The sequence below is a fragment of the Sarcophilus harrisii genome, chromosome 5 (assembly GCF_902635505.1).
Source record: "Sarcophilus harrisii chromosome 5, mSarHar1.11, whole genome shotgun sequence".
In the NCBI taxonomy this organism is placed as follows: Eukaryota; Metazoa; Chordata; class Mammalia; order Dasyuromorphia; family Dasyuridae; genus Sarcophilus; species Sarcophilus harrisii.
In genome coordinates this window covers 67,033,990-67,057,064 of record NC_045430.1, presented here as the reverse complement: position 1 = coordinate 67,057,064, position 23,075 = coordinate 67,033,990, and the positions used below count along the sequence as shown (strand labels likewise).

The window sequence follows — 23,075 nt, the reverse complement described above, 5'->3', positions numbered from 1 at the left end:
TTGGATGCTCTTCTATTCTGCCTTCTTCTCTTGAATCCCTTGCCATCTTATCATATCACTGATTGTGTTCTCCTAACCTTCATCCTTGGATCACTCCCATCATCTGTGGCCTTTTCTCCTACACATATACTACTAAATGAAGCTGTTGAAAATTATGAAATCATTCTGCTTGGGTTTATTAAAGATTTATATTACATAAACTCAAGTGGGGCCAATTCTTTTATACTCCCCCAATTGCCTCACTATATCATCCCAACTCAAACTTTCTGTAGTTTCCCCTCCCATCCCTGTTTCAGCTAAGAACCTTCATTTCATATTTTATTGAAAAAAATATGTCATTCACCAAGAGCTCTCTTTTCTCTCTCCTTCTTTCATATCACTCAGATGTCTTCTGCCACTATATCATCTTTTCCTATTTCACATTTAGAGGTAACCCTTCTCCTTGACTAGACAAATCCCTTTAATTTCACAAATGATCACATTCCATTCCATGCCCCCACTCTCACACTTGTCCACTGGCTTTTTTCCAATTGATTACAAATATGTCAGTGTCTCCACCAAAATTAAAGATTATCCTTACTTGATCCATCAATTTTTGTTATTATCCCATGTCTGCTTAAGAAGACTATTTACATTAGGGGCCTCTATTTCCTCTCTCCTCATTATCTTAACTTTTTGCAATTTGACTTCTGGCCTCATCAGAACTGCTCTCTCCAAAATGATTAATGTCCCCTTAATTGCCAAATCCAACGACTTTTTCTCAATCTTTATCCTTCTTGCTGTTTCTGATCTTTTGATTCTGTTGGTCAGCTCTTCTCCTTGATATTTTCTTCTGTCTTGGTTTTTGGAATGCTATTCTCTTTTCAATCTATTTTGCTGGATCTTCACATTTCTATTACCTCCCAGATAAAAATCCCAATTTCTACAAAGAATCTTTTTCAGTCTTCCCCTAATTTTAATACCTTCCCTTTGTTGATTAACTTGTTGTTTCTCATATACACCTTGTTTCTACATAATTGTTTGCATGTTGTCTCCCTTGTTAGACTGTGAGCACTTTGAAGGCAGGAATTATCTTTTGCTGTTTTTTATATTTGACACTTATAAGTGTCTTATAAGAGATACTTAGTGACTCCAGTGCCTGGAGCACTGACTGACTGATATGTATAAAGAATGAGAGCTATTCAAGGGAGGAAGAAATATTAAAAGCAGAGAGTAGAGCTGAACTATAGAGGTATCAGCCGACCAACTCACCTAGCAGAGATACTCAAGAAAGAGTCAGGGGGGTGGTGGTGGTAGAGAATGTGTGAGTACTCTTTGAAGTAAGAAAGGATTTCTAATTTCTGAAATATCAAGAGTTATGGAATGCCTTTGTCATATATATATATATATATATATATATATATATATATATATATACACACACACACACTATTTGTGTGCTTCAGTATTATTGAACTTGGAACCAAAAAAGTTTGAATCTACTTTTCATACAGATGTTGGATGAATTTGGGTTTATGGAAGTAATATTTTGAAACTTTTTCTTGCTATATCATTTTGATAAATGCCTATGCTAAGAAATAATTGCATCTATTAATTGATTAATAGGAAGCACACAAGTGAAGAAAGATAATCTGTAATTTAAAAAATAATCATCCACAAGAAACTTCTAGAACTCAGGACATTAGTTATCCTCTGAGGATTCATAGGGCAAAAGGGAAATGTAGTTAGTATGCCCAACCTGAAAGTTGAGGGGAACCCCAATAGGAATGCTACATTGATTTTATTGATTGATTTATTGATATATTATAAGAGAACTAACTTAAAGTCTAAAGAAGAATAATGGCACCCAACTGTCAAAGACTAATACTTAACACTGTGTTTATCAAAAAATAAGTATTTAATTAATGCTTGTTGTCTTGACTTCATTTGTTCCTAAAGTAAAATTATTTAAAATGTATTTTCTATGAAGTTTCCTGCTCCATTGCTCTAAGTGATTGTTGCTCAAGCTCTCCAGTCAGCAACGTCCCCATTCTCCTCTTTCTCTTCTTCTTCATCTATCTTCTCCTCTATCCTCTTCTCACATGAGCTACATATCTTCTTCCTCTGAACAATGAAGGTGATGTGATTTATAATTTTCACAGGCTGACCTTTGTCATTCATCTTTTCCACACTAATAATTTAAGCCAATACTTTGCCCCTACAAATACTACACTATTGGCAACACTATTGTCATAGGCTCTTCCCCAACCCTACTACCTTTGGCTTATGAAGACTTTCCCTCATTTTACAGTGTTCTTAACTTACTGATTTTTCTGCCCTTATTTAGCCATCTTCCCCTTTTTATTTATATTATTTCCCCCACTTATAAAACATTACCTTAAAATCTCCCCTCCTTTCTTTCCATTATGTTTTTAATTTTTTCATGTGCTTTCTCTCCTGCAGAGTGATGTATTTACCTTGTCCTTTTTGATAATTTCCCTTTCTTTTTATTTTAACCTCTTATTCTTTGATTACATATATATTCTTTTTATATCTATATATATTTGATTCATATATATATATATATATCTTATTCTTTGATTCATTGTCTCTATAGTCATTTTTCTTTCTCCAATCTTTGTTTTTCATAGAATTAAAGCTTCTGAAAAACCAATTTTGAATTCCCATTTATAACTAACTACTATGTTATTGACTCTGCACATCTTATTCTTTTACACCTTTTATTCTATTGTGCTTTATTTTAAGAAGCATCAATTTGTAAGGAAAGCAAATAAAGATAAAAGATAAAAGTATGGTTTCATGGAAGAAGTTATTTTGTGTCCCAAATTATGCTATCCAGCTCTATCCCCTTCCTTCCCTCTGAATCCAAAAACGTTTTCATTTGCCATGCAATCTCTTCGCTGATTCCATGTCATCCCCACTTTTTACATTTTACCTTTTCCTGAGGAAGTTTGGTGTCCATAAAGGTAAACAACACTCTTAGAAGTATTCTCTTAGTATACCAACTCCCTCCTCATTAGATCCATTGTAAGGTCCCCATATCCATTAAAAACACGTAGACTACTTGGTCCATGGGAGAGCTCTTCAATGGGAATGCTTTTTTCCATAAACCTCTTCAGATTTTAACTCATATTTTGCTATCTCTCCTATTCTCTTTTAGTCCCTCTTCTTACTAAGAATCTATGTTGTTCACTCATCATATCTTGATTAAGTTACGACACATTCTTATTTACCTTATGCTTCTGTTTTCTCCATTTATGAACACTCACTACAATATTTAATTCCACAAATAAACTGATTCATTTTCAGGAATGGTATCCTTATAGGGTGAGCCTGAGGTTTCTGACCTGCTTGTCTGCTGTCCTTTATATTTCACTAAATTCCACTTGATTTTTATCTCTTTTTATACTTTTGATATAAATATTTTATTTAAATAAAAATATAAAACAGGAATTAAAAGATTTGAAGACATCTTGGAAGTGCAAATGACAAAAATGCATTTCTTAGAACTAATTACCTATTACCAAAATTAACCCTATCTTAAGACTCAGAAATATTTCAAACATAAAAGAGCAAAAATACTAAATATATCTTATGCAGACCACACTAAAATGAAAGCAGTAATCAGTTCAGTCACTATAAATGAAAGACAGAAATCTAAGTGAAGACTTAAAACAATGAAATTCAAAATAATTAGTGGGTCAAGAATCAAGTCATAGAAACAACAATTATATGAAAAAAATGATAATGAAATATACAGAAAAATTCTGAGATGCAGTTAAAACAGTTCCAAGGGGGAAGAATCATATTCCTACAAATATATATAAACAAAGTATTAGCAACCATACAAAATAATTTATTTACCACTTTTCAAAGGATTTCTATTTATTATAATTTATTCCAACTATTCCTAGGACACAAGAATTTAGACTACTAAACTTGTAGTCATGACTTCTGCATTCAAATCTTTACTATGTTATTTATTACCTATCTAATTTTGGGTAAGTGACTTTATTTCTATAGCTCTCAGTTTCCTTAACTGTAAAATAAGGTTATTATTACAATCATTTTTAATAAAAGAAAAGCAAATCAAAATAATCCTGATCTTTTGGCTTATGCCCAGAAAACAGGCAGAGTAACTAATAAAATCAACATGAAGAATGGAAGCCTATTATCACCATTATTGTTCAACTATATTCAATATTGTGCTAAATATTGTACTAGCTAAGAAAGAAAAAAAAAAGAAATTGAAGGAATTGCAATAGTCAATGAGGAAAGAAAACTATCATTTTTTTGCAAATGATAAAATGGCATAATTAGATAATCTTAAGCAACAAACTAAAAAAACTACTTAAATATAACAATGTAAATGGCCTTACCCAGTCTATACTTTTCTCAATTATAGAGAGAATATTTAGTTAGCGAAACTAATATAGACCACTGGAATTCCAAAGCAAAGGATTAGTATTTGGGCAGCTATTTATTTATTTGGTTTTGTGTTGAGTAATTTCAGTCATGCTCAACTCTTTGTGACTCCATTTTGGGCTTTTCTTGGCAAAGATTTTGAAATGGCTTACAATTCCTTCTCCATCATTTTACAGATGAGAAAGTAAGGAAAACAGGTTAAGCTAGTGTCTGAAGCTGGATTTGAATTCTGGAAGATGAGTGTCTTCTCAATTCTAAGCTCAGTGGAGTTATTTAAGATAATATTTAACTTGAACCACAAAATTTACTTGTTGTTTTAAATTGATAAAAAAAATTCATAAAGGGATGAAAATATTTAACTTTTGAACTAGTTAAAAAGAAATTTAGTTTGAAGAAGTTATTTTGATATTTTTCTCTACAAAGGGTTTTTAAAAAACACACATGATTAAATTGATGAGAAATTCAACTTAAATTTTAACATCATTATTAATATAAGAGCTGATTTCCAGGAACTGGGTAATTTTTATATGTTGATTTTTAAAAAGAGTACTACTTTATCACTGACCTAAGTGTCTAAAAAATATGTATTAGCATAGTGAAAGTTTTATATTAGCTTAATGAAAAATAAAAATTTAATGGTTGATTTTGTCTGATTTTACCCATTATTTCATTGCTTACATTAAAAAAAACCAGGGGTTAAACATCCATCAATATTAGCAATCAATTCACCAAAGTAAAGGACAAACCATTGGACAAAGTCTTACTGTTTATTTTTATAACAACAACATGAATGAATTAGTTTTAGGTTTCAACTACAAAATCATATTTTGCTTAAATTTAGTGTGATGCATAATAATATTAATGGGGCAATAGAATTTAATAATTTAGACAATTTAGGTAATAAGTAATATATGATGCATAATTAACATCTAGCTTTTAATCTATTAATTTTGCTTTGAGTCTGCAATAAATCTTTTATGAACAATTATTTTATATAAATAATTGAGAAAATTTAAATTATTCAGGTGTGTCCTTACCTTGCATTCATAGAGAACACAAACTCCAGAAGAGGAATATACTGTTTTTTTCTCTCCTTCAAAATAGGTTCTTCCTTGAAAGTGGCATATGGCTTTGGGATTAAAAACAAACAAAAACTTCAGTGATTAAAAGTGTTTAAAGTTAATAAGGTAAATTTACAATGATGTTGTGTAATTTATTTACCATTTTTCAAGGATTTCTATTTATTATACTTTATTCCAACTAGTCCTCAGACACAAGAATTTAGACTACTAAACTTGAAGTCATGACTTCTGCATTCAAATCCTTATTCTGTTACTTATTACCTATCTAATCTTGGGTAAGTGACTTTATTTCTATAGCTCTCAGTTTCATTAACTGTAAAATGAGGTTATTATTAAATGAAGATTTTCCACAATCTCCTGTAGCTTTACATTTATAACCATCAATATCTCTTTCTCTCTTCTTCCCCTGATTCCCCAATGGCCAGATCTTGTCAATTGTTCATCCACAATGTTTCCCATCTGTCTATTTCCATTCTGAGCTTCACTGTCCTAGTCCAAGCTTCTTTTTATTTCTCATATGAACAATAACTCTGAACTGCACACAAAAGGATTAAATCATATTTAAATTTCATCTCCTCCAACATTTAGCAGTGTTCTGCGTATAATAACACTTAACCATTATTGTAGTTCACTTTGTCGTAATTGACTTTTAAAATAATTATATCACCTGTAGTCACACAATTATTCTTCCAGATTTATTTTTTTAATGTAGTATTGGCTCCTACAAACACTAACACTTTCAGACTAGATTCTTAAATGACTGACCACTTTCTTCCTTCCAGTTTTAAGAGAAGCAGGATGATTAATTCTACTCAGATGACCCCAACAATGTGCTCCCAGCTGGCCATTAGCCAATTAGTCCTAATAAGCTTTTAGGGATGGATATTTATAAAATGATATATTAAAAGCAGTTGCTGGAACTACCAACTCTTTCCAAACCAGAGGCATACTGGGCTCCTGCTTAGAGAGCTCATGTGACAATGAGGCAAATTCTTACCTCCTAATTGATGAAAAGTCTTTTCTCCCTTTATGGAAAACTCATGAAATTAATTTTTGATATTATTTTATTTGGGCTCCTTGTAAAGTTTTGAAACTATCTTTTTTTTAGTGGGTCTAGTTTATCTCCAGGCATTGGTGGGAAGTTCAAATCTTCTGACTTTTTAAAATTCACAAAGTCATTTTCTAATTAAGTGGGAGGAGAGGAGGCAGAGATTTTGTTATTCATCTTCCCCACTTTCCCATTAATAATTCCTTTCAGGGGCTTTGCTAACATTATTCTGCCCTAAACCGAGCAAGTTATTAGAATAGAGGATTCTGAATTTTTATCCCAACAATTTCTTTCAACATCATTAAACCTTTCCAAAGTCCAATTAAGGACTTTTTCACTTTTAGTCCATATATATAATTAGTCAGTAGTCAATAGTTGATAAACATTTATTAGGTGTCTTCTATATAAATTCAAAAAAGAAAGTATTAGCCTTTAAGATACTTAGAACAAGAAAACACACAAAGGAAAGCTGAAAAATGGGAAATGAGAAGAGAAGGGGTGGAGAAACAGGAATGGAGCATTGTGGAGAAGTAAAAAAAATCCAAAATGACTGTAGCTAGGGTGGGGAAATGAAATAATTTATCAATATATTCATTTTAGGATTCAATTACTTGTTAGAAGTAATTTTGTAACTCAAAGAGATATCCTCACCTGATAAAGGTATCTGGGTTTAGAACATCTTGTAAGTTAAATTAATTGGGTAAGGGATAGTTGATTGATTGATTCAACCATTGATAATGTGATCTCCTGCACTGAAATTAAGGTGAATCCAAACTCCAATTTATTTTGGAGAAAACAGATCTTATCATTCATTTAAAAACATTACATGGGGAGGAGAAAGATTTCTGTGCTCTCAAAACTTAACCTAGCATTTAGGGCTTTTAACAATTCTGCAGTATTGTAGTATTCTCACAATATTCCCCTCATATATTCTACACTTCAATCAAACTGAATTATTTCCCATCCCCCAAACATATTTAAATCTTAAGATTTTCTAAAATGGCTTCTCTCTCTCGTCTCCCATGTCTCCAGTGTCTCATTTAATTTCTGACTCAAATACCCTCTCCTCCTCAACCCTCCCTCCTTCATTCCCATTGCCTTACTAATAAAATATGTCCCTTTCCTTGAATTATGTACATTCTTTTTAATTCCATATCAGCTGCCTCAAGAAATTCTCTTTCTCCCAAAGAATATAATACTGGCTCAGTCTTCCTCTGAATGTTAACTCCTGTCTTTATATGTAGGAAATTAAAAATTCAAATATCCTAACTCCTCAGTTCCTCATTTTCTTAATTCTTAATTTCTCATGACCCACTCTTATCCACTTTACCTATGCAGGGGACTGGCATGCCCTTATGATTCACATGTATTTCCACTTGTATGGTATATCTCTTTATCATTTATTTATTATTTAGGTTATAACCTCCTACCATTCTATATATCTCTCTTCATTTCTTTCATTTGCTTGTTTAATCAACTGGGCCCTGATTAAAAAAATAATCCTTTTGTTTCTCTTTAATTGATTCTATGCTTTTATACCCATAGAGGCTCATCAAAATAGTCTTTTCTTCTACACCCCCACTATCCCTATCTTTCCCCCAATCAGCTGAAGACCTTATTTCATACTTCACTGAGAAAATAAAAACCACTTTTTTGTGAATGCCCTCTTCACTCTTTATTTTCTTTTTACAATTTAAAGCTTCTTGATATCATTCCCCATATTTCCTCCTTACTTTAGTCTCCAATAAAGTAATAAGACTTTTCTTTATGTGAAATTGCCACATTATTTATTAATTATTGATATCTGAATAATTGAAGTGTCATTTAATTTTAGTCATTTGAATCAGTACTTATGAATTAGGTGGCTGTAAAAGACAGTTTGTCTATTTAACATTACAGTCTATAAGATAGTTTCTCTTTTTTATAAAAGTTTACTTCGCTATTTTTCTGGTCTACAGCTTGGACTCTTACCCTAGATGGAAGGGAACAGTCATAAGACATTTTGCCTGGTCAGTTATAAGTTACAGATTTAACATAGACTTTTCCAGAGAATGTTAAATAACTGTTGTCATGAGTCTTGGAAATCCCTTCCTGTAAATGAATCTAAATATAAGCCCACCTACACATTTATCAACTGTATAAAAGGCTACTACTCTACTGCTCTAATGCATTCCTGGTCACTCAGGGACTGTGAGATCTCACTTCCTGGCAACTGCTAGCTCTCTAATAAATGATCATGACTCTTTTAAATTATCATACTATATCTTTGCTCCTTTTCATAATCTAAATGCTAGAAAAAAACAAAGTTGACTAAATCATTGAATTCACTTCTTTCACTATCAACACTTTGTAATCTGCCTTCTGATATCATCACCTGTTATAAACACTTTGCTCCAAAATTTCCAATAATTTGGTGTCTAAATGCCAAATCTGATTGTCTTCTATCAACTTTGAACCTCCTCAGCTTCTTTGCAACACTTTATACTGCAAACCATGCTTTCCTTTAAGTTAAGCTCTTCTATCTTTTGGTTCTCCTTTGATCTCTTTGATAAAAAGAGTCTTTTTTGCTGGCTGATCATACCATGTAACTGTGTATGTACCCCAAGGCTCCTTCTTAGACCCTTTTCTGTTCTCTCTATGCAGACATTTTCTGTCTTTTTAAAATTAGATTTGTCTAACATCAAGAGATGGATGGTAAAGTTTCCTTCTTTTATCCTCATAATAAGACTGGGGATCAGGTACTATTATTATCTCCATCTTGTTAAAGAGTCTGAGGCAGATAGAGGTTATGTGATTTAGCTTGGATCACAACGTTGTATTATTAAGCTCCTCTTATTTTTCAGATACTGTGCTTTGCTTTTCAAATATTATCTTATTTGATCCTAACAACTATCCTTTGAGATAGGTGCTATTATTATCACCCTTTTACAGATGAAGAAACTGAGGAAAAAGAGAAATATATAATTAAATAAGCTACTGGATAAATTGGAATAAAAGACTGAAGGTGTCTCCTAAATGGAACTGCTAAAGAATGAGTTTCTCTTACCATGTGAAACTTTTTAAAAAATTGACCATGTAGTAGGACAAGAAATCACAAATAAATTTTTAAAAAGCAGAAATAGTAAACTCTTTACAAACATAATAAAATTGAAATCAATTCAAGGAACACAAATAAGATCCAGGCTCAGATGGAGATTTAACATTAAAATCCTAAATAATTAGTGGATCAAAGAGCAAACCATAGAAATAATAAGTATGTGAAGGTAGATGAAATTATGACTATATAGAGCTATATAGACAATATAAAATATATACCATATATCTATATTTATAAAAGTATGCAAATATAGTTTAATGAATATAATTTTATTTGACGATATTCATAAAATTTATATAAATATTGAAGTAGAAATATATTGTTCCAAATATATAAAATATATTTCTGTAAATATACTTAAACAGAAACATACAGATATAAAATAAAGGTATATAAACAAATAACAGATTTATATACATACATACAAATAAATTATACTTGTATACAAACAGAGTTAACAAAAAACTATTACCAAATATATAAGTGGTCAAAGGATATGAATAAATAATTGTCAAAAATATAATTAGAATATTAACCACAGGAAAAAAATGCTCAAAATTGCTAATAAGGTAAATGTAAATCAAAATAATCTTAAGATTTTACCTCATACCCAGAAAGTTGGCAAAGATAAGAAAAGATGAGAGCATTCAATGTTTGAAGGGTTGTGGGAAAATATATGCAGTAGCAAAAGGCTTAAATAGCTGTGAATCATAAAACCACTCTGGAAAGTAATTTTTAATTATGCAAGTGACTAAAATGTCACTTTTATTCAAAGAGTCCACTACTAGAAGATATGTCAAGGAAGTCATTGTTAGAAGAGTCCATAAATATAGCAAAATATTTGTAGTAGCACTTTTTTTTTTGCAATAGCAAATAATGGAATAATATTGTGCTACAAGAAATGTCAGATATGATGAACACAGAGAAGAATTGAAATACATGAGTTGATGCATAGTGAAGGAAACAGAATCAAAAAAACAATATACAGAAATTTAAATGGAAAGAATAACTACCCCAAAATGAAATGAATGTTGTTGAATTAAAAGAATATGTAGGACACAAAAGAAGAAATATGAGAATATACTTTTACCCCACTCCTTTACAAAAGTAGAAGATTCATAGGTGTAGAACATCACATACATTTTTGGGCTTTTAAATATATATATATATATATATATATATATATATATATATATATATTGTTTTGCTGTTTTGTTTCTTTTTAACTTTTTTCTTTTCTTTTATTAAAATATAGGATGGCACTCAGAAGCAGGAAGGAAAAGGATACTAAGAAATTTTCACAACAGAAAAATAATAGTTGCCAAAATACTTATTTTCTTAAAAGGAAAATAATCAGACTGCATATAAAGGCAAGAACTTGAATAATTACTTCAAAAGAACTTGAAGGTTAAACAAGTATCACTTGCAAACCGATCAAAATATATGAAAAACTAAAATGGATGGGGTGAGTGTAATAATTGGGGCAGGATTTAGAATAAACAGAAGTCAGAGCTCGGGATAGCCAGCCTAAAGGAAACAATCTGGACACAATTTGAAGTATCCCTATATAGGAAGAAAGCCTGAACTGGCCTCCATGCTTCTGATGTTGCTTTTGATGATGACTCTAAAGATGAAGAATCATTACTCTCAGGTTCTAAGGTGTACTATTCTTAAGAGATTTGAGAATAAACCTTTCTTGACATAAAAAAAAAGAGGCAATTATGCTCTTAGAACTGTATCTTGAAGATTATTGCTAATGATCATAGATTACCAATTGTCTTAGAGGATTCCTCAATTTCAGGGGAATCCTATATTTGTATGTTAAAGGAACTGTTTGGAATTTTAACTGTTGCAATTCTGTTTCTATTTTTTAAAATTATTTTTTGACTATTGAGAGATCAGTCAAAATTATACTACATATATTTATTGTGACTTCACTTGGAATTAAAACACTCCTTGGAAAAATCATATCCTTAAAATTAATCATACATTAAATATAAAAAGAAAAATTAATGAACTAAAAACCATTTTTAAAATTAGATAACCTAAAGTAAATAAGCTAAAAATAAGCACAAATGAATATTAAATATTAATATTAAAATAGATATTAAAAATTAGAGGAGAAGCAAACAAGTTTTTGGGGAAATGCATTATAAACAAAATGAAACTATACATAAATCAGGCAGACAAGAGGCATTAAAGACAGAATATGAAGACGTCCTGCCTAAAAATGTAGGTGGAGGACTACATTATAGTCCTAGGGTAGGTGAGGAGAGTGAGAAGAGTAGGCAGTAGAGAGGAATGTGTGATGTTCCAGAGTTAAATAAAAGTTTAACAATCAAGGGACGGTATTCTCTGTAGGGTCAGAAAAAGAAAAGCCAAGAAAGGAGTGGATGGTGAAGGGGAAAAATTGAAAACTTGGGGGAAAGGTAGGAGACATTACTTTGATCATCAAAAAGGACCAATGACATCACAGGATGGAAATTTGCCTGTTCCATAAAACAGCTTGGGAAAGAAAGCTTTTCAAAGTCATGATGTATTAAGATAAGTCTACCTCTGGTCATTTCTTCTTATAAAATAGATTTGATATTGGAATGAAATGAGGCATTCATACATCAGTTGATAGTTAGCCATAAGAAGGAAAGGTTATTCACCAAGAAGGACTATGTGAATTGATTTCTCTGAGCAAAGTGCCTCTGCTTTTGAGTTACTTATCATTCTAACAGCCATACCTGAGGATATCATATTTGCAGGTAACACAGATCTTGATAAGATACATACTCCATAAAAGGATCCAAAAAAGATCTCAGGCTAGAGCACTGGGCTGATAAAATGAGAATCTAATAAAATGAAAATAGACTTCAAACTCAATCAGTCAGCAGAGTGATGTGGCAACCAAAAATATTTAATGAAATCTTGGTCTATATTAATAAGCATAGCTTCCAGGAATAAAGGGATAATGGTTCCACTGTACTCTGTCATCAATAATCATCTGCTGTATTCATTTCCTAGCACACCATTTAAGCAAGAGAGTAACCAGAGGAAAGGAACCAGGATGATGAGAGACCTTGAATTTATATTATGTTGAGAATTGGTTGAAATAGTTGGATTTTTTTAACTCATAGAAGAGAAATCAAGGAGAAGATGCCAAAGATTTTTGAAGGAATTGCAGGATTTTCATATGGATGAGGGGTTAGACTAGTTCTACCTAGACTTAGAGTACTGGATGTGATAGGAGTTTCAAAGAGGTCAATTTAGGAATACTACAATAAAGTGTTACTATGAAGTGAAAAAAAAGCCCCGGCAGAAAGAACAAACAAAGGTCAAGAGACATCTTCCTGGACACAGGTTCTTGGTAAATTCTAGTCGCATAACATGGTTTTCTCATCACCTAATGGCATAAAAAGTTTTAGCTATGTAGGGATCAGGCCTTTCAGACTTAGTAAATGTTCCAAGACCATGAGAGTTATCATTTTCTGCCTTGCTGACCAAACATGTTTCCAAATGAAAACAAAGAGGGGCTAAGTTAAGTGTTATTGTAACTTTGCTGAAGAGCTAAACAAATGTCCATTCATAACTATTTAATGAACTACGAGTGCCTCACTTATTCAAACACAAATTCAGCTAGAAAGATGCCTACATGAGTCACATCCATTCCCAACATCTGGCAATTGTTAATTGGGAGGAGATGGCTTTGTGACTCAGATTATGATTGAGTTGGAGAAATGGTGCTGCAAACATGGAGGGCTGGGTGATAGACTGGCTAGAAAGAGCACTGCAGAAAAGGCCCCTTTGGGGATAGATTAGGGATTAGAGAGTAAACCCCTACATTGCTCACACAAAGGAAGTAGCTCAGTGGGTGCTAGAAGAAGCTTCCTAGCAAAGTAAAGAAGGATCAAGACCATAGAATAGATCGTTTGAACTATAAAATAGCAGTCCAAACATTTTCTATGATACCCACAATTTTGCAAACCTCCCAAACAGAAATCATTTCCCAAAGATAAAATAATTTCAGCTGTCTTCATGATCTAGGACAGGGTTTCTTATTATATTTTTCCCACTCACAACCCCTTTTCACCCAAGAAATTTTTACATGATTTTGAGCATATGGGCATATAAAATAGGTGTACAAATCAAAGATATACTGATAATAAGTCCTAATTTTGAGATTCTACATTGAGTTATAAAATCCTATATGGGGTCACAACCTACAGTTTAAGAAGCTTTGATCTAGGATACCTAGAATCCAACAGAAGCAAAAAAATTCCTTTCAAACCTAAGAACTAATGCTTACTGATTCTGAATTCACTCAGTACTCCTCTACCACTTCTCACATTACCCACTTGCAGTGAGATCTCAGTAGGAGACCCAAAGACATGACACAGACTTACAACAATCCCCTCCTCCTACTACACCTGTTCCTCCTTTTTCTTTCCAGTGACTATGGCTGGTGACCTAGGAATTGTCCTATTCGGGGAGAGATTGAGACCCTCTGAGATCCAGTCCCAAAGGAAATCATAATGAGAAGGGAGAGAGTTGTGAAGTAAGGAATAAGAAAAAGAAAAGTAAAAAAAAAAAAGACTGAAAATAAAAATTTAAAGAAAAAAACTCAAAGACATTGAATGTAAATAGATAAATCATCAAGAAAATCAATAATAGAAGGAAATATGGCCTCCACCATTAGTAAATTAGTTCAGGCAATCTATGAATGAACACTGCCCCCAAAAAGGGGGAGGGTGATATAGCACTTGATGAAATGAGAATCTTATAGAATACAGATGAAATTCTAAGATTCTATAGCTGAGTGCTTTAAAAGAGAAATGAGAATTGTGAGAACAAAATTTAATAGCCTACACAGCAAAAATAATAAATAGAATAGAAAAATTTAAATCTATAATGGCATGCCTCATTAAAGAAACAAAAAAGAAGATAATAGATTAGGAATGCAAATTCTAAGATGTGAAGAAAAACCTAGAAAAATAAAAAGCAATAGAGAAAAAAACATTAAAAGAAAATATGCTCACTATGCAAGCAAAACTATGAAATTAATGACAGTCTGCACAGAGGAAAACATGGGTCTCCTAGAAGAAAATGACATAACAAAAAATCTTAACATTGTAAAGAAGAAAATAATAGAAGACAACTGCCTAGAATTTCTGAACCTAGAAAATGAAAATTCTAATTGAAAGAATTGCCTCCAGAAAAAAAATAAACAAAAAAGACAGCAGATTGTAAGATACATAATAGTTAAATTTAATAGTTCAAATCTGATGCAAGAAGTTTTGAAAGCCCTGAAAATTGAAAAAGTCACATTGATTCTATTCTTTAAGTAATTTGACTTTGTATCAATACTGACATTTTTTGTATCTAAGTTACGTTTCATTTGTGATTTAAGTTTAGGAATTCAGATTTCTTATAAATTGCTTATTGACTCTGAGTTATTTAAAAGTTCAGTTTTCCTGTTAATCACCATCCTGTTCTTGTGTCAGAGAAATGGTTCCCTTGAAGGATTCAGGTGGATGCCAAGGAGTCTGATCTGTTATCTCTGCAACAGTGGCTATCCTTCAAGAAAGTCTGGTCTTTTGTCATGGGGATATTAACCATCCATGTGGTGGGTATCACCAATGAGCTTTCCATAGTTACAAGTAAAAATAAGGGGCTATTGCTAGTCCTGCATTCCATCTATGATTCTGCCTTTTAGTTTTTGCATGCTGTTCTTTTTATTTATAAAATCATCTGTTAGGGGCAGCTAGGTGGCACAATGGTTAGAGCACCAGCCTTGAAGTCAGGAGGACCTAAGTTCAAATCTAGCTTCAGCCACTTAACATTTCCTAGCTGTCTGATCCTGGGCAAGTCATTTAACCCTAATTGCCTCAGTGGGGAAAAATCACCTATTAGGTCTCATTCAGTGTTTTTCAGCTTTCTGAAAAGCTAAAGATTCCTACTAGCCATACCAATAAACTAACACACTTGGAACTGTTTTTTTCCCTCAATTTATTTTAGTTTCAATTTCAACAGCCCTCAGGAGATAGGTCTTTAAAAACAAAGGAAAGGAGATTCAAGAAATGCAGGACTATTCCATACCCACTAGAAAAAGGAGGGGAAATGGAATAATATGTTCTGAGGAGCACTGGAGCTCAGGTTGTCCTATCCTGTAAATCTGAACTTAACCATACTGAATAAAAGATGGAATTCAACAATAAAGAAGAATTTGAAAATTTTTTAGAAAGAAAGCTAGAACTGAAAAGATTATTTCTCTTTAACATCCCAAACAAGAGAAATACAGAAGGAGTAAACGAATGTATCAGGCAAGGAAATAATAGCAACAGAGTGACAAGAGAGACAAGCAAGAGATTTCTTTCTAAATGTGTGCAAGGCAGAAATTTGGTAAAGGTAACAGTGAAAATGTGGAAAGGGAATATTATAGATAGAGTCTAGCAACAAGCTCCCTATAGATGAATACTTCAACTGTGGAATTATACACACCATGGGAAGGTTCATGAAAGGAACGAGAGGTAAACAGGGAGATGAAAAAGAATAATCATGTATCAGGGTTAAATCAAAGGTCAACAATGAGAGAAAGGGATCTCAAAAGAAGAATCCACAGGAAATGGATGAGAAAGGAGAGAGAATAAAATGGAAGGAAAAGGAAGGAGACATTACAATGGAGGTGGAGGAGGTTCCACTGATGAATGTTCCTATAAGTGAAGAAAGATAGATGGTCAGGAAAGATTTAGACATTACACTAACTAAGACTTAGGGGAGTATGGTGTTTTAAAAATCTACTTGTTCTATGAGGTGAGGGAAAAGGTAAGTGTTGAAATCCCTGAAACCTGGAGAAGTAGGAGAGCATAAACACAAGGTAACTATAGAAAAATAGTCAGCTGGAGAGGATGCAGATTAGTGGTGGGCCGCATAATCAAAGATGTGAGAAGAATGGACCCACCTATGGAGCAGTGTCCTCACTGGCACCTGCAATAATTGACACTATACTGGAAGTGTGGCACAAAGGAAAACTGCCACGGTAGAGCAAATGGCAATGACAGAAAGCACCTTCAGAGGAGAGTATAGAATGGAGAGCATTGTCCTGGTAACCTTGTTTGTAAGAAAAATATAGCAAAAAGAGAGAAACCAAATAATTATAGGAGTCATTAATCAGGAAACTAGGCATTAGAGTTAAGCAGAAATAGAAAATGGATAATAAAGAAAACAAGAAAAAATGTTTTTGGAAAAGGGTCACCAAAAATTAAATATAAAAACTAAGAAAAGGTACTAGTTGAGGAGAAGGCAGAATATCCAATAAGAAGAGAGGATTAGAGGGGAAAGAAAAAGAATCAGTGATAAAAGGGCCACCTTAACAAAAGATTAAAGTAAAGTAACAGAAGGGACATAAGAACATGTTTACAGCAGAAGAGAGACCTGAAACTGGAAAGGTTTTGTACAAGCAACAGTAATTCTTATAAGTAAGAAGGAAGTGGTTAAATGGGGGATGGAGGGGAATCTTTGTATCAAATTTCAAGGGGGTCTCCTTGTAAATTCTAGCCTTGTGTGGGTTCTCCATAAAATGGTCTTTTTGACAAATTTGACAATTAGCATTTGAACAGTGAGACTATCTCATCAGAGCTGTGCTTTCTACAGCAGAATTTGCAAGCTTGCCATCAGCTTGAGAGAGGACCTTAGTGTCTGGTACCTTGTTTTTCCAGATGATCTTCAGAATCTTCCTAAGACAATTCAAATGGAAATGATTTGGTTTCCTGGCATATCGCTGGTATACTGTCCAGATTTTACAGGCAATGTAGTGAGAACAATGGCTCTGGAGACCTTTAATGTGATAGGCAGTCTAGTACTTTTTCTCTCCCATACTTTCTAAACATTAAACTAGCTCTGGCAATACATGTCAACCTCACCATCTATGTGAACATTCCTGGAACGTATACTGGCAAAGGAAGTGAGCTTATCCACAGCATCCGGAATTTCTCCATTTTGTAACAAATGGTTCTGTTTGGTAGAGAACCTGTGTTTTGTTGGTGTTAATTGTTGGGCTAAGATTAGCACAAGCAGCAGAGAACTGACCCATACTCTTGCATTTCTGCCTCAGAGGCTGCATTTAGTGCACAATCATCTGCAAATAAAAAATCGTGTACTAACTCTCCTTCCACTTTGGTCTTAAACTGTAGCCTTTTCAAGTTGAATAATTTACTATCAAAGTGGTAGCCGATTTTGACACTGTCTTCATCCTCATTGAAAGCATTTATCAACATTGCTGAAAACAGGCTAAAAAGCATTGCTTCACTTTATTGGTGACTTGGAAAGCATAAAAGCATCATCCATTATCCAGAATTCAGGCAAGTATGCCATCATGAAACTGATGTATAATATTGATGCACTTCTCCAGACAAACAAATTTTGCCATAATTTTCCACTGACAAATGACAGTGTCAAAAGCCTGAATTGATGATAGTCTGTTGAGAACACGATGGAAGTGTTTAACCTGTCTCTCCAGGATCATATCTTTGTCACTAATCAATGTAATTCTATCAGCACTGAGTAAGTGAGATGTACCATAGTCTTTGGCTCATAAATACCCTTCCAGGTATCATAAAATAATTTTATTTTATTTTAAATTTAATTTAATTTTATTTCCCTTCTTGCTGAGTCAGGAATCCTGCAAATCTCTAACAGGCAATTACATTTTACTTTTGGTGGAATTAAATGCTGTCTTCTTAGAGATGGATGAACTATCCTGCTGGTAAACTCTGTGGAATTCTCATTTTTGTGTGTAACAACTTCTGAATTTCCTCATAATTTTCTTCAAAATAATGTTGTTTGCAAATATTCTGACTAAATGAGGTGCTATACTCCAAGTGTCAGAAATATGCCCACTCCTTTTTATGCATTGTCTCAGCTGTTTTTCCAAGTTATCAATGAACTGTCTGTGTTCAAAGAAAGGCTCTAATCTGCGCCTTGGGGCTGCAACTTTTGTTGAATGTGAATGTTTAATTTGGAAAGGATAAGTCTATGATTAGTCTAGAACTCTGTACCTTCATCTCTCTCCCATCCTATCTTTCTCTTCTCCTTATAATTAGTTTATTAAATGGCAATGTTTGTTGCAAGGATGCATTCATGAAGTTTTATTGCATTTAGGTAAATGAAAGTCAATATTGGTGATGGGAAGATGCAAAGTACTAATGACTGTTGCTGTTGCTAGTTTGGAATCCATTTTTCCCTGCTATTTCTGGTAATCTGTGTCTGTTCTTGCACTAAAGTCACTCGGAATTTATGAGCTTGTCTTCTTTTGGCATATTGATGATGAGGGTCTCCAACTCTTCATTAAATTTTTCTTCATTAAAAAGCCTCTGTACAAACAAAACTAATGCAAACAAGATTAGAAGGAAAGCAACAAACTGGGAAAACATTTTCATAGTTAAAGGTTCTGATAAAGGCCTCATTTTCAAGATATATAGAGAATTGACTCTAATTTATAAGAAATCAAGCCATTCTCCAATTGATAAATAGTCAAGGGATATGAACAGACAATTTTCAGATGATGAAATTGAAATTATTTCTAGCCGTATGAAAAGATGCTCCAAGTCATTATTAATCAGAGAAATGCAAATTAAGACAACTCTGAGATACCACTACATACCTGTCAGATTGGCTAAGATGACAGGAAAAAATAATGACAAATGTTGGAGGGGATGCGGAAAAACTGGGACACTGATGCATTGTTGATGAAGTTGTTAATGAATCCAACCATTCTGGAGAGCAATTTGAAACTATGCCCAAAAAGTTATCAAACTGTACATACTCTTTGATCCAGCAGTGTTTCTACCGGGCTTATACCCCAAAGAGGTACTAAAGAAGGGAAAGGGACCTATATGTGCCAAAATGTTTGTGGCAGTCCTCTTTGTAGTGGTCAGAAACTGGAAAATGAATGGATGCCCATCAATTGGAGAATGATTGGATATATTGTTGTATATGAATGGTATGGAATATTATTGTTCTGTAAGAAATGACCAGCAGGATGAATACAGAGAGGCTTGGAGAGATTTACATGAACTGATGCTAAGTGCAATGAGCAGAACTAGGAGATCATTATATACCTCAACAATGACACTGTATGAGGATGTATTCTGATGGAAGTGGATTTCTTTGACAAAGAGAAGATGTAACTCAGTTTCAATTGATCAACGAGGGACAGAAGCAGCTACACCCAAAGAAAGAATACTGGGAAATGAATGTAAACTGTTTGCATTTTTGTTTTTCTTCCTGGGTTATTTTTAACTTTTGAATCCAATTCTTCCTGTGCAACAAGAGAACTGTTTGGTTTTGCACACATATATTGTATCTAGGATATACTATGACATATTTAACATGTATAGGATTGCTTGCCATCTGGGAGAGGTGGAGGGAGGGAGGGGAAAAGTCGGAACAGAAGTGAGTGCAAGGGATAATATTGTAAAAAATTACCCAGGCATGGGCTCTGTCAATAAAAAATTATAATTATTATAAACAAACAAACAAACAAATAAATAAATAAATGTAACTGGGCAAGCCTACAAAAAAATTTTTTTTTCTTCAACCCCATCAGAAATAATCATGTTGGGAACATGTGCTTTGATGATGGCGGCATGGTACCTCCCAGAGACTTGTAGAACTGTCCTACAAGAGACAATCACATTGTCATGTGTCTGTTGTCCATTCCTTTTGGGAAGTACACAAACTTGTCGATTAGATTAGTTTTGATTATAAAACCTATGCCAGTTTCAAAGCATTCCTTAATCTCTGTGGCCATTCCAAAAAACATGCATTTAGCTCTGACTTTGAAAAGCTAGCCTTATTTGCCTGCCTTGTTTCACTGAGGGCTGCTATTTGAATGTAATACTTGCAGAGTTCTCTCACAATAGCAGGTGTTCACCTTTCAGGTCTACTGAATTTCATGTTGTCCTTAAGGGTACCAAGTACCAATGGTGAGTAAAGTCACATTTGCAAAAGTTTTTGTACATTTGTGTATGTATTTCAACCACTGAGTGGGATCCCTGAATGTCAGGGTAAACAGGCTAGGGTTAGGAGAAGCATACAATTTTTAAGGCACCTTTTCTATCCTCTTCCTCCTTCAGGTCATGAATGATACAGGCTTTAAAAATACTACTCAGACACACAGTGGGCTGCTGAATCCTACTGCTGTTCAGTATGGTGAGAAGATGACCACATGGCCTAGGTAATAGAATTGAGACCAGAAGTTACCTGAAGATAGTGCTTACAAAACAAAAGCTTGACCTTCAGATAATCTTATCCCAAAAGTAGCTGAAGGTGAAGTTTCAAGTAAGGAGTTTAGATTCACACATTGTTTGAGAGTATTAATTAATGTAATTCTTATCTCAAAGAAGGCAACAGCAAGATATACAGTATTACACAGATAAATAGGAAAACTCCATTATAATAAGTTATTATGGACAAAGAATTAATTTCCATACTTAATATATATTCACCTCAAAATCTTTAAATACTTAAAGGAAAAGCCAAGTACAGAAACAACTAGACAGTAAACTATAATAATTGAAATCCTCAATGTACTCCTTTTAGAACTAGATAAATCTAACCAAAACCAATACCAAACCAAATCAAAACAAAACAAAACAAAGTAAAACAATAACAACCAACAAAACAAGAAAAAGTTAAGGGTCTAAAGAAGATTTTTAAATGAGTTAGATATGACAGATATCTTGTGATTGTTGAATAAGAAGAGAAAACATTGCACATTTTTCTCACCAGTGCAAAACAAGTTTACATAAATTAATCATATTTTAAGGCATAAAAATTCATAAACAAATGCATAAAATTAAATTATTTGCTGATCAGAATGGAATTAAAGTGAGAAGCAGAAATTAAGATTTTTGCATAAGAATTCATTATTTCACAAAAAAATTGTAGGGAAAATTGGAAAGAAATCTGGCAGAAATAGGGCATAGACTAGTATCTTATATAATTTACCAAGATAAGATTAAAATGGAAATATGACCTAGATATAAATAGAGATATTACAAGAAAATTGGCATAACATGGAACATATTATTTATCATACTTACAGAAAAGAGAACAAGTTATGCACAGACAAGTGATAAAGGGCAGAGTAAGATATAAGGTGAATAATTTCTATTACATTAAATTAAAAAAATTTTTTTTATGTAAATAAAACAAATGTCAAGATCAAGAGGAAAGCAGAAAAGTTTTTGGGGGAATTATAGACAACTTCTCAGATAAAAGTCTCATATCTCAAATCTATAGAGTTTTGTTGAATCTAAAATACAAGTCATTCACCATTTGATAAATAGTGAAGAAATATGAATAAGTAGTTTTTAGATAAAAACAAAACAATTTATACACATATGAAAAAGTATTCTAAATAATCATTGATTAGAGAAATTCAAATTAAAATAACCTTGAAATATCATTTTATACCTACCACAATGGCTAAAATGATTGAAAGGAAAAGTGGAAAATGGTGAAAAGGATGTGAAAAAGTAGGAACACTATTCATCATTGCTGGATTTGTGAACTTATCTAACCATTTTGGAAAACAATCTGAAATTGTTCCCTAAGAAATATTGAACTGCCTATACCTTTTGACCTAGCAATGCCCATTACTAGATCTATTTTCAAGGATGATAAGGGAAAAAGGAAAATAATATATATGTTCTATAAGTATTTATAACAGTTCTCTGTGGTAGCAAAGAACTGGAAATTGCAGGGACATTTGTCAATCAAGAGAAGGCTGAATAAGTATGGTCTATAATTGTGATGGAATCCTACTGTGTAATTAGAAATGATGAGCTTGATAATTTTAGAAAAATGTGGATAGATTTGCACAAAATAATTGAGTGAAATGAGCAGAATCAAGAAACCAGTGTATGTACAGTAACAGCAATTTGATTTTAAGACTTTTGAGCAAATAAATCATTTTATTGCTTATAAATTCTCAATATAAAGGACAAATAAAGAAAGATGCTATCTGCCTCCAGAGAAAGAGTTGATAAATAGAAATATGTATAGAATGATTTTACACACATATATTTATGTGTGTATATTTGCATACACATGTGTATATACATATGTATTGTTTATGTTCATATACATACATATTTGGGTCTAGTGGTAGCAATCTCTAGGACAGGGTGAAAGAAAAGGAAAAAAGGAAAAGAAAGAAATTTACAACTTCACTATATATTTAAAAGGAATAGCAAGTTTTATATAATAGATTTGCAGTTTTATGTGCAATCATCTTTTTGTTTATACTTAGTTATGGAAATCTTTTTATTTTATAAATTTAAAATATCATTCATTGATCAAAATGGAATTAAAGTTATATTCCACCAAAAAATTGGGAAAAAAAGAATTAAAATTTAATTGGAGTCCAAATAAT

General features: G+C 32.8%; 1 protein-coding gene across 3 annotated transcripts in view; it reads right to left on the bottom strand.

The window, feature by feature from the left end:
* NELL2 (neural EGFL like 2) overlaps positions 1-23,075 on the bottom strand; it is a 179,462-nt gene that overhangs the window by 116,786 nt on the left and 39,601 nt on the right. For all 3 annotated transcript variants that reach the window (XM_031940410.1, XM_031940412.1, XM_031940411.1), the window contains one exon: positions 5,463-5,554. In XM_031940410.1, coding sequence (XP_031796270.1) covers positions 5,463-5,554 — 92 coding nt within the window. The remainder of the gene's footprint in view (positions 1-5,462; positions 5,555-23,075) is intronic.